The 13,551-nt window shown below is 47.0% G+C and overlaps 1 protein-coding gene across 1 annotated transcript in view; it reads left to right on the forward strand.

Annotated features, from left to right (window-relative positions):
- The first annotated feature begins 5,431 nt into the window (after positions 1 to 5,431).
- BARX2 (BARX homeobox 2) overlaps positions 5,432 to 13,551 on the forward strand; it is an 82,895-nt gene continuing 74,775 nt past the window's right edge. The window contains exon 1 of the mRNA XM_023208090.3: positions 5,432 to 5,806. Coding sequence (XP_023063858.1) covers positions 5,620 to 5,806 — 187 coding nt within the window. The 5' untranslated portion in view covers positions 5,432 to 5,619. The remainder of the gene's footprint in view (positions 5,807 to 13,551) is intronic.

Here is a 13,551-nt window from a genome sequence, read left to right on the forward strand (position 1 = left end):
CTGAGGCGGGCTGATCATGAGGTCAGGAGTTTGAGACCAGCCTGTCCAACATGGTGAAACCCCATCTCTACTGAAAAGACAAAAATGAGCTAGGCGTGGTGGCACGCACCTGTAGTCCCAGCTACTCAGGAGACTGCGGGAGGAGAATCGCTTGAACCCAGGAGCCAGAGGTTGCAGTGAGCTGAGATTGTGCCACTGCACTCCAGCTGGGCAACAGAGTGAGACTGGATCAAAAAAAAGAAAGAAAGCTCTATTCAGTTCTTTTCAAGTCCATTTGTCAAGTGAATCGCATTTGTGCTTTCTCTTAAAAAGATGGTTCATAGTGTATGAGAGCAGATTTTGTAAATTAATATGATCATTAAAAACAAGCTGGCCTCCGCATACACCTCCTTTAAGTTGTTATTTGAGGCTGCCATGCTGAGCTCCACAGACAGCAGTTTTGGCATAGACCTGGGGCCCAGGGGAATATTAACTTACAAGGCTTTCCCTATTTTGCTTTTACTTGACTGAAACTATTTCAAAACGTAGCGACTGAAATACAAGTTGTTAAGTACACTTCACTAGAATCTAAGAAGTGTTTTTACCTCCTCTCTACTCTTTGGAGAAAACATGGTTGGGGAGTGAATTAGTGCACTCATAAGACATGTCCTGGCTGCTTCTGAATATCTATATCGACACATAGCCCAAACTTACAACAGGAGAGTTAAATTAAAAGTCAAGCCAAGATCATCTACAGTTAGATCTTATAAGCAACTTCAGTGTCACCCTAGGATTTTTAAAAACCATTTGTTTTATTAAACCTCATGAGTTCTAACAGAGTGGAGATGCCTTGTGTGAGTTGACATGATAAAGAGGAATTCTTTGGTTTCCAGTTGACAGAAACCAAAGGAGCCAAATCTAGAGTTTCCAGTCCTAACTTTGCAAAGATGTCCCTGTCCCTTTCTCTCTGGTTGGGCTGTGTCCCTAGGAATCAGGTGCTAGAGTGGGGTGGGAGTGTGAGGGGCTGGGGTTTGGGAATGGGGTGATCCTCTGAAGCTCTGTGGAGGGTGCGAATTTTTATTCTTTCCATGTCTGCCTATGTGTGGCTCAGGGCACACCCGCCTGTTCCTCCGTGTGTGGTGTGTCCCCACTCCTCCACCCCAGGGTGCAGGGTCAGACACTGCCTGGGTACAGTCACAGGAGGCTGGGAAGTGTCTGTGGGTCTCCAGCAGCTGGAAAAGGTTTGAGTCCCGTTGGCAGATGTTTGCTGTTCCAGCCACTTCATTAACGTTGGAAACAAAACCCCTTACTATTCTGACCAAAGCCCCGCTTCATGATTGACAGCTGGGGTGTGCTTCCTCCCACAGAAGCCCTTTACAGTCTGAAAGCAGGAAAGAGGGAGTGGGAAAAAGAAAAGGGAGATGAGGGCGAAAAGGGAATTGGGCTAGATGCCATTGCTAAAAACCCGAAATGAGAGAGGCTCATTTAAAGAGAAAGACAAACTGAAAACGACTAGTTAAGATTTGATGTCCCATCTAACGTATTATTTTCCCACTCATTCATTTATTCAGGACATATTTACTGAGAACCGACTATGTGCTATATGGGTATTGGTGATACAGATGAATGATATAACATAGGGAGCAGGCCCACCTGATCATTGTCCAGTGGGTGAAATAAACACGCAAAGGACAATACAGTACAGGATATGCCACCATAGAAGTAGGAATCCGCAGCTTTGGGGAGTGGGGAGACACTTCACAAAGGAGGTGACATTTGAGATGAGTCTCTAGGTTTTGGGGCAGAGAAAGGGGATAGGATGCAGAAGGCATTCCAATGAAAGGGAACAAACTTGTATAAACGCATAGATTATGAAAGCCCATCCTTGTGAAGCAGGTTTTGTGGTCACCATTTACAAATGAAAAAACTGAGGCTCAGCTTAGGGAGTAAGTGACAGAGAGCGCAAGGCTCTAGACTCCAAGATCAGGTATCTCTCTCTCTTTCCACTGCACAGGGGACTTGTGCCCCCAGACCCCTTCTGAGATTTCTTGCCGCTGTAGCGCAAAATAGAAAAGATGGAAAATCCAAAGAGGTGAATTGGAATTTTTACTTCTTCACCTATTAAAACACTGCAGATTTCAAATCAAATAACTCATCTGCGGGAGTGTCTGGATTTTGTGAATTTTGTGCCTGTGGCCGAGTGGAAGCCGAGAGGAATGAGAGCGCTGGGAGACGCGGTCAGCCAAGGCGAGGCCGGTCCCTCCTGGCCCCGGTCTTGGGCTCTGTCCCTGCGAGTGAGCCGCCTGCAGCCATCCGCCGGGCAGCACCGCGACCAGGGGCACGCGAACGCGAGTCCAGACCCGGGTTTGGAAAGAGGGAAGAAGGAGAGGAGGAGAAGGGAGGTTAAAAAGAGAGAGAGGGAGCGATAAAACAAGGATGAACGATGCGGAGAAGAAGGGAGGGCGGAAGAGAGAAAACAGAAGCGGGAAATTCGACAGAGGAGGAGAGGCCCGAAGTGCGGGGAGCATAGCGCGGAAGGGAGAAGTGGGAGGGGAGAAGAGCAGAGGAGTTAGTGGCGGTGGAAGGAAGGGGAAGAACCAGAGAGAAGAAAAGAGATTGAGGAAAGCAGAGCAGTGCAAAGTCGGGGCCCGGAGTAGTGCCCCGAGTGCGCGCATTCCGTCGGCACACGCTGGGCAGACAGAAAGTATAAACGCGACGCGGTCGGCCCCTCGCGGGGCGTGGGGTCCTGGTGCTGTCGCTCAGGTGCTGGTCCCCAGCTCCAAGCCCGCCTCGTAGCCGGCGCTGCGGGTGAGATCGCCCGCAAGCACTCAGTGTACTGGCGGCTGCCTACCAGCGGCTCACTTTCCTGGGGGCGCCTAGAGCTCCTTGCCCGGCATTGCCCTGGGAGCGAACGCTGAGCCCCTGGACCCCAGCCTCGACTCAACGCAGCGGTTTCCTTCTCGGCTTGCGCCGCGGAGAACACCCTCCGTCGTGGGGTCGGACGGCGACGCTCGGGCTGAGCGGTGAGCTGTCCCGGGTCCCGCGCCTTGACCGCGGACCAGCCTCAGGGTCCCGCCGCGGAAGCAGGGGGCGCGCCTGGGACCAGCCTGGCGACCCCACAGTCCGGCACAGGACCCCCGGCGCCACCCGGAAACCTGGCAGCAGTTCTTGCCTGCCCTTCAGCCGTCTCTGCATGGAGAAAGAGAATGAAGGAAAATAATTCTAGATGGAGAGGAGGGGAGGGGAGGCCAGTTTGCAAATACTTCGAGAAAGAAGTTCCTCAAAGACGCGTTGCGGGCTTTCTCTAATGCTAGGCTGTGACTTGGCCTGTTAACATCTATGTTCTCACGCCTGCAATCCCAGCACTTTGGGAGGCCGAGGCGGGTGAATCACGAGGTCAGGAGTTCAAGACCAGCCTGGCCAAGATGGTGAAACCTGGTCTCTACTAAAAAATACAAGTTAGTCGGGCGCGGTGGCAGGTGCCTGTAATTCCAGCTACTCAGGAGGCTGAGGCAGGAGAATCACTTGAACCTGGGGAGCAGAGGTTGCAATAAGGCTAGATCAAGCCACTGCACTCCAGCCTGGGCCACAGAGTGAGACTCGGTCTCAAAAAAACAAACCAAAAAAAAACCTATTGTCTCTAACAGCCTAATGATTAGTCCTCTGGGCGTGTCCCTCCCTCCGAGTTTAACCACCGTCCCAGGCGCCCGCACTGACTTGCTTCCGCGGCCACCAGGGCCCCCTGGGCAAGCAGCTCCGCGGAGAGCCCACCGGCACTCGCTGACGCTTCTAGACTGGGAGCCGGGAGGAAATGTCACCGACCCCAAACTCGGCCCGAGGGAAGGCCATCGCGTCTATACTTCTCAGTGTCCCTGTCGTGCGTTTTCCTTCCAACCCCGCACCCACTCATTCCAACATAAAGTTGTGGAAACGGGTGCGCACTGGGCTGTTCCCGCCTAACACCGGGCGCGACTCAGGCTGCCGGAGGCTTCCCGGGCGCGGAGGCTCGGCGGGATCCCCTTTACGCAGTAATTCCAATGAACAACTAAAGTCCGTACAGATCTTGATTGGAACAGACCCTAAGACTAGGAGGCTGGAAAGAAAAAGGCAAATCACCCAATAAACACCTGTCTTCGCGACTCTCTAACCCGGTCGTATCGCGAGGGATCCGGAGATTGAAAGCCCCTTTGCCGGAAGGCTCGGGCGCTGGGAGAAGCCTGAATGGGACAGACTACCCCAGTGCCCGCCTGCTCCCTAGAATCGTGCAGCTCTGGCCCTTTCCAACGAGGAAAAAAATGTTTTATAAACAGTGTTTTTTTTTGTTTTGTTTTGTTTTTGTTTTTTTTAAGGCACACTTTTAAAAAGTCAGAATCTCGCTCTTGTCGCCCAGGCTAGAGTGCAGTGACGCGATGCCGGCTCACTGCAGCCGCGAACTCCTGCGCTCAAGATTTCCTCCTGCCTACACCTCTCCAGTAGCTGGGACTACAGGTTTCCTCTTGCGTCAACCTCTCCAGTAGCAGGGACTACAGGCGTGCACCACCATGCCTGATTGTTTTTAATTTTTCTTTTGTAGAGACAGGGTCTCCCTATATTGACCAGGCTGGTCTCAAACCTCTGGCCTCAAGCTATCGTCTCACCTCGGCCTCCCAAATGTTGGGATTACAGGCGTGAGCCACCGCGCCCGGCGATAACTCACACTTTTATTAATTTTTCTTTTCTTATCTTTTTTTTTTCCTTCTCAGTTTCTTATCAGGGTAACGGACGGGACCAGGGTCATTGGTTTGGGATCTTGGGTCAGTCAAGTTTGCAACTTCAGTGCATAAGTCCTATGCTCCGAGCGTGCAGGCTCAGCGCTAGCTGCAAGGCTGCGAGTGGAGGGCTTGGGAAGTCGCGGTCTTTGGGAAACCGTCCACACGGGGAAGGAGAAAAGCACGGTGGGTCTTCGGGGGCACTGGCGCTGTGGCCCGAAGTCCCGGGAGCCTAGTGAGGACTAGACTTCTTTCTAGTAAGAGAACCGAACGTGCCCTCCCGCTGGGTTGCGGGTATTGGGAGCCGGGCCGCGGGTGGCAGGACAGGCACTAAGGTGAGCATGGGGGACACTGCCCCGGGGAGCTACCGGCCAGGGCCTTGGCCGCGGCGCGCTCTCCCCGCACCGCGCACACACTCGTGCACACACACCTGGAGCGCGTCCCGGCGGGGAGGGGGAGGAGAGCCAAAGCGAGCGTCTTAAAATAGAGAGCCAGGCAGAGGAGCGCGAGACACCAGAGCTGGAGGCAGCGAGTGAGAGCCGCCGGGCACTAGGCGCGCAGGTCGGCGCCGGAGCAGCACGGGCGGGCGGGGGCGGGGTGGGCGCGGACGCCCCTCAGCGCACACTCCGCACCCGGCCCTGCAGGAAGCTCGCGCTGATTGACAGCTGCGTTGTCCCAAAAAGGCTTAGCGAAGATGTTGATCTGCGGGTGGGTCTAAACGCGCGGCAGACGCGCCCGCTACCCGCTCTCCTCCGCGCGCCACCCGAGCCCCGCCGCCTCCCCGGCTGCCGGGAGCGGGGCCGAGGCCCCGCCGTCGCGCCAGCCCAGCGGCCCCGGCCGGCCGGGCACTCGCAGCCGCGCTCGGGCCGGCAAACGCTCGACCCGGCTCACCATGCACTGCCACGCCGAGCTGAGGCTGAGCTCGCCCGGCCAGCTCAAAGCAGCCAGGCGGCGCTACAAGACTTTCATGATCGACGAGATCCTCTCCAAGGAGACCTGCGACTACTTTGAGAAACTTTCCCTCTACTCCGTGTGCCCGTCGCTGGTCGTGCGACCCAAGCCCCTGCATTCCTGTACGGGTAAGACGCTCCGCTAGGGGATAAGTGGGGTTCGGTAGCTTTCACGTCCGTGTGGGTCGCCTGTGCTTTGCAACCCGAGGTGGAGAGCAAGGGTTAAGGGATTTTTTCCTGCACCTCAGTAAACGGTGGGCATTGCAAAGGCATCTGCGACGCGGCCGGGAAGGGCCACGCAACGTGTGGATCGCACGAGTGGAAATAAAATAAAGGCGCCGGGGCCTTAGGAGAGGGCTGCTCGCGCAACGCCTGATTGCCCTGCTCGGAGAACGCGTGCTCGTTCCGTGCTGAAAGTTAAAACACTTGACCAGGTTCAGCGCCTAAATCATTGTTTCAGGAAGTGGTGGTGTGAATTTCAAACTTGAGCTTGGCGGCCTTGCATCTCACCTTGAGTTAACTTGTCCAACCTCTTACAGTCTCCACTGTGAATTTTACAAGTAAATCAATATCCTGAGGTTCTCAACAAAATCCCAAATTCACTGAGCTTTGCTTAAAATGATCGCGCTCTGGGAAAGTAGTTCTGGAGTACGTTGCCTTTGTGGCACAAGCCGAAAAGGTCACCCTCGTTTGTCTTAAGTGACCAAAACCAACAATGATAACAGTAAAAACATTACTCAGAACTGGTTTTCTCTCTTCACAGGAGCTAAGACCAATAGGAAAGATAAAGAGAACTTAACACATATATTGAAAACGTAGTAGAGTTTCTTTTGTCTTTTTTTTTTTTTTCCTTTTTGTGGAGAACGGGGTCTAGCTATATTACCCAGGCAGGTCTCGAACTACTGGGCTCAAGCTATCCTCCCGCCTCTGCCTCCCTGAGAGCTGGGATTACAGGCGTGAGCCACCGCGCCCGGCTGAAAACGTAGTAGAGTTTCTATCGAAAGTAAAGCCAATGTATTTTTAAAACTTTAAATGCATTAAGAGAAGCTCCAAGTTTCAAAGTATCTTGGCATTGTTAGGATTTAGGTTATGGAACGTGGGTATAATAAAACAAAAAAGAAGTAGGAGCACTGTTTATCAGAAAAAAAGTTATTAAGTGTGCTTTTCATTAAAGGTGAACATAAAGTACTTCCAAACCAAAAGAAGCTTTGAGGTTATGTTAGTTGCATGGGAGGCATGAGATAAATTAAATTACACTTACAATGAAAAAATGAAGGGCCACCAGTTTGGGAAGATATTTTTTGGAACATTCAGTTGTTAATGCTCAATGCGTGGAATCCTGTGTTTTCTCTTGGTTCCACTGATAGTCCCTATATGACAATCAGTAAACATATGATAAATACATTCAGTGGAGTTCTTTTAAAACCAAATTGTTCCTACATGTATTTGGTTGTAAAATGTATACGATATTCAGTTATGTCTTTTTAAAGTTAATTTTTCTGTAAGGTAGAATTAGGCCTGATATCCCATAACAAGCCTTGTAATACTGAATTTTTAAAACCAAGAAATATATGAAACAAGGAACAAATAAGAAATTTTAGAAACAAGATAGATCTCCTGAGAATTGATATTTTTACATTTGTGTGTAAGGTGGTTGTGGACCCTTGGACACGTATATACTGAATAGGGGTGATAGGTTGAATATTGTTTTGAGTACAAATCATCCTTTGCTATAATAATTCAATTCCCTTTGAGGAAAAAAAGAGGATCTGTTTCAGTCATTAACATTGCTTATGGGACATTCCCAGGACAAAACAGAACAACTTCTAAGCACCTAGGTAGAGCCTAGTGCCGACAGAATTTTCAGTGACTTTGTGCTCTGCGTTGACTTGAAGGCAGCTTTTCCTGGCTTATAGGAGTCACAGAATCAGATCTTAGAAGAAAATATGGCAGAAGAGGAGTAATAAATCGCTGCAGAGAATCGTCATTCAGTCAGAGGTGGCTGAGTAAGTGCTGTGTTTTGTTGAACCTTGTGTGGGAAAGAAATCAGAGGAAAATGAAATGATTCATATGTAGTTTTGTGAGTGTTATAAGTGAAATGAGCGTATGTCACAGACTTCAGTATTGCTCAGTCTTGTGCTTTTTGAAGTTCACTGATGGTTCGTGGCAGAGGGTGGTTGTTGGCAATGGTGTTCTGGCCCCATTATTCCAGTGCTTTCTTCTTTCAGGTTGTTAGTTGAAAATGTGTCGTGATTTTGCTCTAGTTGAGAATTAAAATATAGAAACTGGGATTTGCTGGTGGAATTAAACCCATAAAAACTGGCTACAATAGTTCATACTTTCAAATCATAAGCCTTCATTGGGTTTACAGTTACAGTTAAAGCCTTGCATGTATTAGATCATGGGAATCCCATTAGTGACTTCTCAGGGCTTTTGCAAATACCATACTTTCAAAGCATTTTTCTTTTTTCTTCAGTTAAGGTCAGGATAAAAATCTTTGATTAGATGAATGTAACCTTTTTTTCTTATTAATTGAAAAAAACAACAATAAGTTGCTGGCATCCCGATGGAAACTGTAATTTTTTTCTTTTCTTTTCTTTTCTATTCTTTTTCTTTTCTTTTTTTTGCTAGATAGAACGAAATGTTTAGCACTTGTGGTGGAAGCAAAATTGTAAGAAGTTCAAGTGAAAGGCATACATTGGAATTAACGTTATTGAACTTTCTCAGCCTTTCATTTGGTGGTTTAAGATTTAAGTAAGTGTAACAGAAGTAAACTGTGTCAGGTAAAATAATGAAAACTAAGAGGAAAAAAAAGCCTCAAAATTAAAAACTTACCAGCATGTACAATAAGTACATAAAATTGGGATGGAAAGAAAACTACAACATTGAAAAAAAAAAGTGCATAAGGAAACAGTTCATGCTGTGTAGATTTAGCAACCTAAAGGTCAATTTATGATACCAGATATCAGGCAGAATGGTATGTATTCAAGCAAACTGAGACATGGAAATAGTTTTCATCTCAGGCAGATAATCACCTGACAGGATTTTATTGTTAGACACTCTAGCCTTGATGGAATCTTCACCTTCCAAAAATTATTGATTGACAGGCCCTTTCTTATTATAAACACAATAATTTTAGTCCTAGAAAGCTGTCTCTCAATTTCTTTCAGTTTCCTAGTACGTCTCATAAATCACCCTAATAGACACTGCAAAAGGGAGTCCTTGCCCTGTAAGCCCCACCGCAGAAAGGTTTATCATTACATTTAAACTAAAATGTAAACAGCTAAGCCCAAAAGAATGCGTCCTTTTGACAACAGTTGTCATTCAGGCCATTGGTGAGGGGTGGCATATGTTTAGAATTAAGTTAGTATATAACAAGGTGGTTTTATTTTTAAATCTGTAAGCAGTAATCCCTGTTCAGAGGGAAGTGTATTGCAATTTAGAAATCAGCAATGAGCTCCCAAACTTCAGAGCATTGACCGTCATTACAAAGGCCAAAAAAGAGGTGCGTTTTAGGATGTCATAAATATGCTTAACTTTAGGATGCTTTATTTTCTTTTTCTGGTTGTGATTAATATTTCTTGGTGGAAAAGCCCACTTGAAGAAAGCTGGTTTCTTGGGGTCGAATGGTTTGCGGAAACATCGGCATGGTCATTTTCGAAGGCTCTGCCTTTCTGTCTGATCTTTAGAATCAGGCAGTTTCTAAATTTGAGGCGTGTTGAGAAAAAATGGATAACTTGCTTCACAAAAATAAGGATTGTTACAATTTAGCCTAAGGGTTTTCACATGAAGATACTGATAAATGAGCCTATGGTACTAATCACTTTTATTACAATTTGTGTACTTAGAACCTAGAATTACCTTACATTTGCACATGCACATTTGTGGGGAGGTGAGTGTAGATACTTGGACATTTTACAACCTGAGAACAGGATGAGACTTTTAATTATTCCTCTAACTATAATCTAATTCCTTTCCCCTTCTCTGGCAGAATGATTCTGTTGAATCTCTCACCTCTCTCTGATCTTTGGTGGTTAGACCTACAGAGCTGGAGGGGCTCATAAAATCACAGATCAATATCCCCAAGCAGAAGGTATTTTTTGCAAAGTGCCAGGGTCACGTCAGTGCTTCGGTATCGTTTCAGTCCACTGTATGCCACTCTCCTCCTTGTCAGAGTACTCAGAAATCAGGAAGACTTTTCCAACTTGGTTACACACCCAGGGCTAACCTGTGCAGTCACACCCAGGGGACAATCAATCAGCCAATTAGAAGGGACATTTGGGGAAGGGTGTTTATCTTTTAGGAGGTGGCATTGAGAACATTTTATCCTTTGGTGGATCCAAGAGAAGCAAGTTCTTTGGGGTAGTGTCCTTGGGTGCATTTTTATCACAAACATTGGGTGTCATCCCAGCAAAAAATTAAATGCAGTGCAGGCATGTATAATGTCTCATTTGGGAGTACGGGAGCTGGCTAGTGCTTCATGGACTTGGCCCTGGTGACTCTCCCAATCTCAGCTTGGTCTTTTTTAGTCAGAGACCCAAACCCGTAGGATCTTGGGAACCTGAGAGTTGGACACTGGAATGTTAATGGAGAAACATAAACCAGGGTCTGGGAAAAGCGATCGTTATCAACAAGCATTTGTATTTCTGCCAGAGGCACATAAGCTTTTATTAGCAATTACTCATAACTGATTATCCTGTTCCCATTGTAAGGGTGAATAAACAGAGGGATGCACCGGGTCCAGGACTCATCCACGGTCACAATATATTTGGAACCGAGCTCTTTTGGGATCCTTAGCTGTTATCTCACCACTCCTTAAGTTTTATAACTCTTCTGTTAGAGATGCCAAGGGGTTCCTTAGGAGTCAGTTGTTGCTTTTTTTTTTTTTTTTTTCTTTCAATAGCACGATCTCGGCTCACTGCAACCTCTGCCTCCTGGGTTCAAATGATTCTCCTGCCTAAGCCTCCCGAGTAGCTGGGATTACAGGCTGTGTTTTTAGTAAAGACAGGGTTTCACCATGTTGACCAGGATGGTCTCGTACGCCTAACCTGGTGATCCACCCGCCTCGGCCTCCCAAAGCGCTGGGATTATAGGCGTGAGCCATCACGCCCGGCTGTGGAGTCAGTTTTAACTCATGAATAGTTCATTAGCAGTGTCTTCTCTGGCTCTGATTTTTCTCATAGCAAACGAGCAAATGATTAGAAATTTTGTTCACAGGTTGAAATGCCCCTCCAAATGTCCACTCTTCACTATCATTTAATTCAATAATTTCATTCAACAAATAGTTGTATTTGCTTGGTGATGGCATTGTCATTGAGTACATTGTTTTGAAACTTAATCTAACTGTTGACTAGCAGTTAGGGTGTTTAAAAAAATCCCTCTCAACTACTTGTAGAACCATTGCTTAACCCTTCTTTCTTTGTTTTTTATTTGTTTTGTTTATTGTTTTTTTTTTTTCCTAGTGTATGTGAGAGGCAGTTGGGATATGGGAACATTTGGAATATGGAATTGGGATATGGGAACATTTAATACTTTTGCTTACTATGTGGAATTTTCTCTTTGAACTCTACCTACAGGGTGTTATCACCGGTAAAATTGTCAAATCAACTTTGCTAAATACAACTCAAATGGAACTCTATTATTAGGCTGATTTCCTACAGTATGTTTGTTTTTTGCTGGTTGTATTTCTGTATCCAAGACTGAATTTGTGATAGAAACGTGGCTAGTATAAAGTTGTTAGTTTTAGCATACTCTAGAAATCAGAGTGAAAAGATTAAATGTAACGTATCCCAAAAATCTATATGAAACGGAGTAGGGCTTGCAAAGGATTATTTCAATTATAAAGAGAGATTAAAAGGAAAAAAAGAAGGGAAGAAGGAAAGAAAGAATGGGTTTCTTTGAAATTCTTGAGGCTGTGCAGATTCAGTGTCATAGCACAGTGTTCCTCCGAAGGGCTGTACAGGCAACACAAAGGTGGCCTGTGAAATTCTGTCACTCCGTGGATACTAAATGGCTAAAGTCGATTCTACTTAGACATGTTCTGGGGCCTCCTCAGGGTTGAGATCCAGAGCCTAAGCTCTGTGCAGCATTTAGCCTTCGCTCTGGAAGGCTGAGTAAATGTTAAACCAGAAGCAGTTTTCGGTGTTATTTGCACTTTGTTTTGAGGTCAGGTAGGAGGAGCAACAGATGCAAAGGTAGGTACGTCACCTGGGCTGAGGCCTCTTCATTTGTTTTTATTTTTGTTTTTTTTTTCTTTTTTGAGACAAGATCTTGGTCTGTTGCCCAGGCTGGAGTGCCGTGAGGCGATCTTGGCTCACTGCAACCTCCGCCTCCCAGGTTCAAGCGATCCTCCCACCTCAGCCTCCCTAGCAGCTGGGACTACAGGTGCGCGCCACCACGCCTGGCTAATTTTTATATTTTTAGTAGAGATGGAGTTTCACCGTGTTGGACAGACTGGTCTCGAACTCCTGACCTCAGGTGATCTGCCCACCTTGGCCTCCTGAAGTGCTGGGATTACAGGCGTGAGCCACGGCACCCGGCCGAGGCCTCTTCATTTGTTCTGAGCTTGTGAATGTGCATGCCCTGGAGCCTGAGGGTCCTCCTTGCCACATGTCCTGCCCACGACTGTTGTTAGTGGACTAGAGTTAATGGGTCTATGGCTAAGCCCATTGACAAGCTCTTAGGTGGGGTGTGGTTAGAGGACTGCAAGGACGCAGATGGGATGCATAGATGGAAGCCTCATTTTGCGTCCTCTGTTGGGGATGCAGTTCAGTTTTACCTCCAGTCTTATGGAACTGGTGTTTCCAGTGTGGCTCTAGGGATGCTCTCACAACTGGGGTAGCCACCTTTTATCCAAGAACTTGCTAACGCCCACAGGTGCTCAAAGGACGGGCAAAACACCACTGTGCTGCAGGTGGCACGTTCTCTTGGAAGCAGCATGACAAGAAGAAGGAGAGAAGGATTGAGGGCATTCGCGTAAAAACTGCACACGTAGAGAAGCACATTGGGCCTGCCTGTCGGTGCTTGCCTCCATTTTACCTGCCTGAGAGGATGGAATGGTAGTTTTCTGTCCACAGCACAGACCACAAAATCAGAATTCGCATTAGGATTTATTAGTAACGGGATTCAGACTTTGTACAAACTTGGTGGCATTAACAAATACTCTCCAGGAAAAGAGGTGTTTGGTTTGTTTGTTTTTTAACCAGAAAACCTTTGCAAACCCTCAGGATTTAATTTATTTTTATTACAGCTTAATAACAGTTAGAAGAAGAAAAGTCTTGTTAAAATAAATGCTCTAAATAAAAACACAGTTAATTTTCCATTACCGTGTCTAATTACTCATCATCACCAGGGCATTTTTATATGGCAATTTAACTTCTTGAAAGTGGAAACTTGGCACACATTTAAGGAAGAAAGCGATGCACCTAGATAGATATCAGAAGATGGTCTAATTATATTTGGGCTCGAGTTGAATCTTACATATGATTGCTCTGAAGAAGAGAGAAGAGAGGGCCCCTGTCCCTAGTCACTAAGGAGAGCCTCTGGTTTCTTGGGGGCCAGTTGAAATTGAATACAGATGGAGAGAATTCTGAATATTAGGTGATGTTCAAGTACCTCTGAAAAGGGCCCCTGCCAGTCACCAGTTGGAGCTGATTTTAGGACTACTTGAGAGGTCTGGAGGGCAGCTCTGTGGGCCTCCACCTGGCAGAGTGCACACAGATGACACAGCCTTCCTCCATGCAGAGGTCAAAAGACGGCTGAAGAGAAGCCAGGCTGGGAGGATCTCAGCACCAAATTAACTACGTTCCGTGTACAAGCAGACACGCTTGCAGGATTCCTTTTTATCACATCTTTCCAGCTTACCAACATGTCCT

This window comes from Piliocolobus tephrosceles, chromosome 13 (assembly GCF_002776525.5).
Source record: "Piliocolobus tephrosceles isolate RC106 chromosome 13, ASM277652v3, whole genome shotgun sequence".
NCBI classification, from domain to species: Eukaryota; Metazoa; Chordata; class Mammalia; order Primates; family Cercopithecidae; genus Piliocolobus; species Piliocolobus tephrosceles.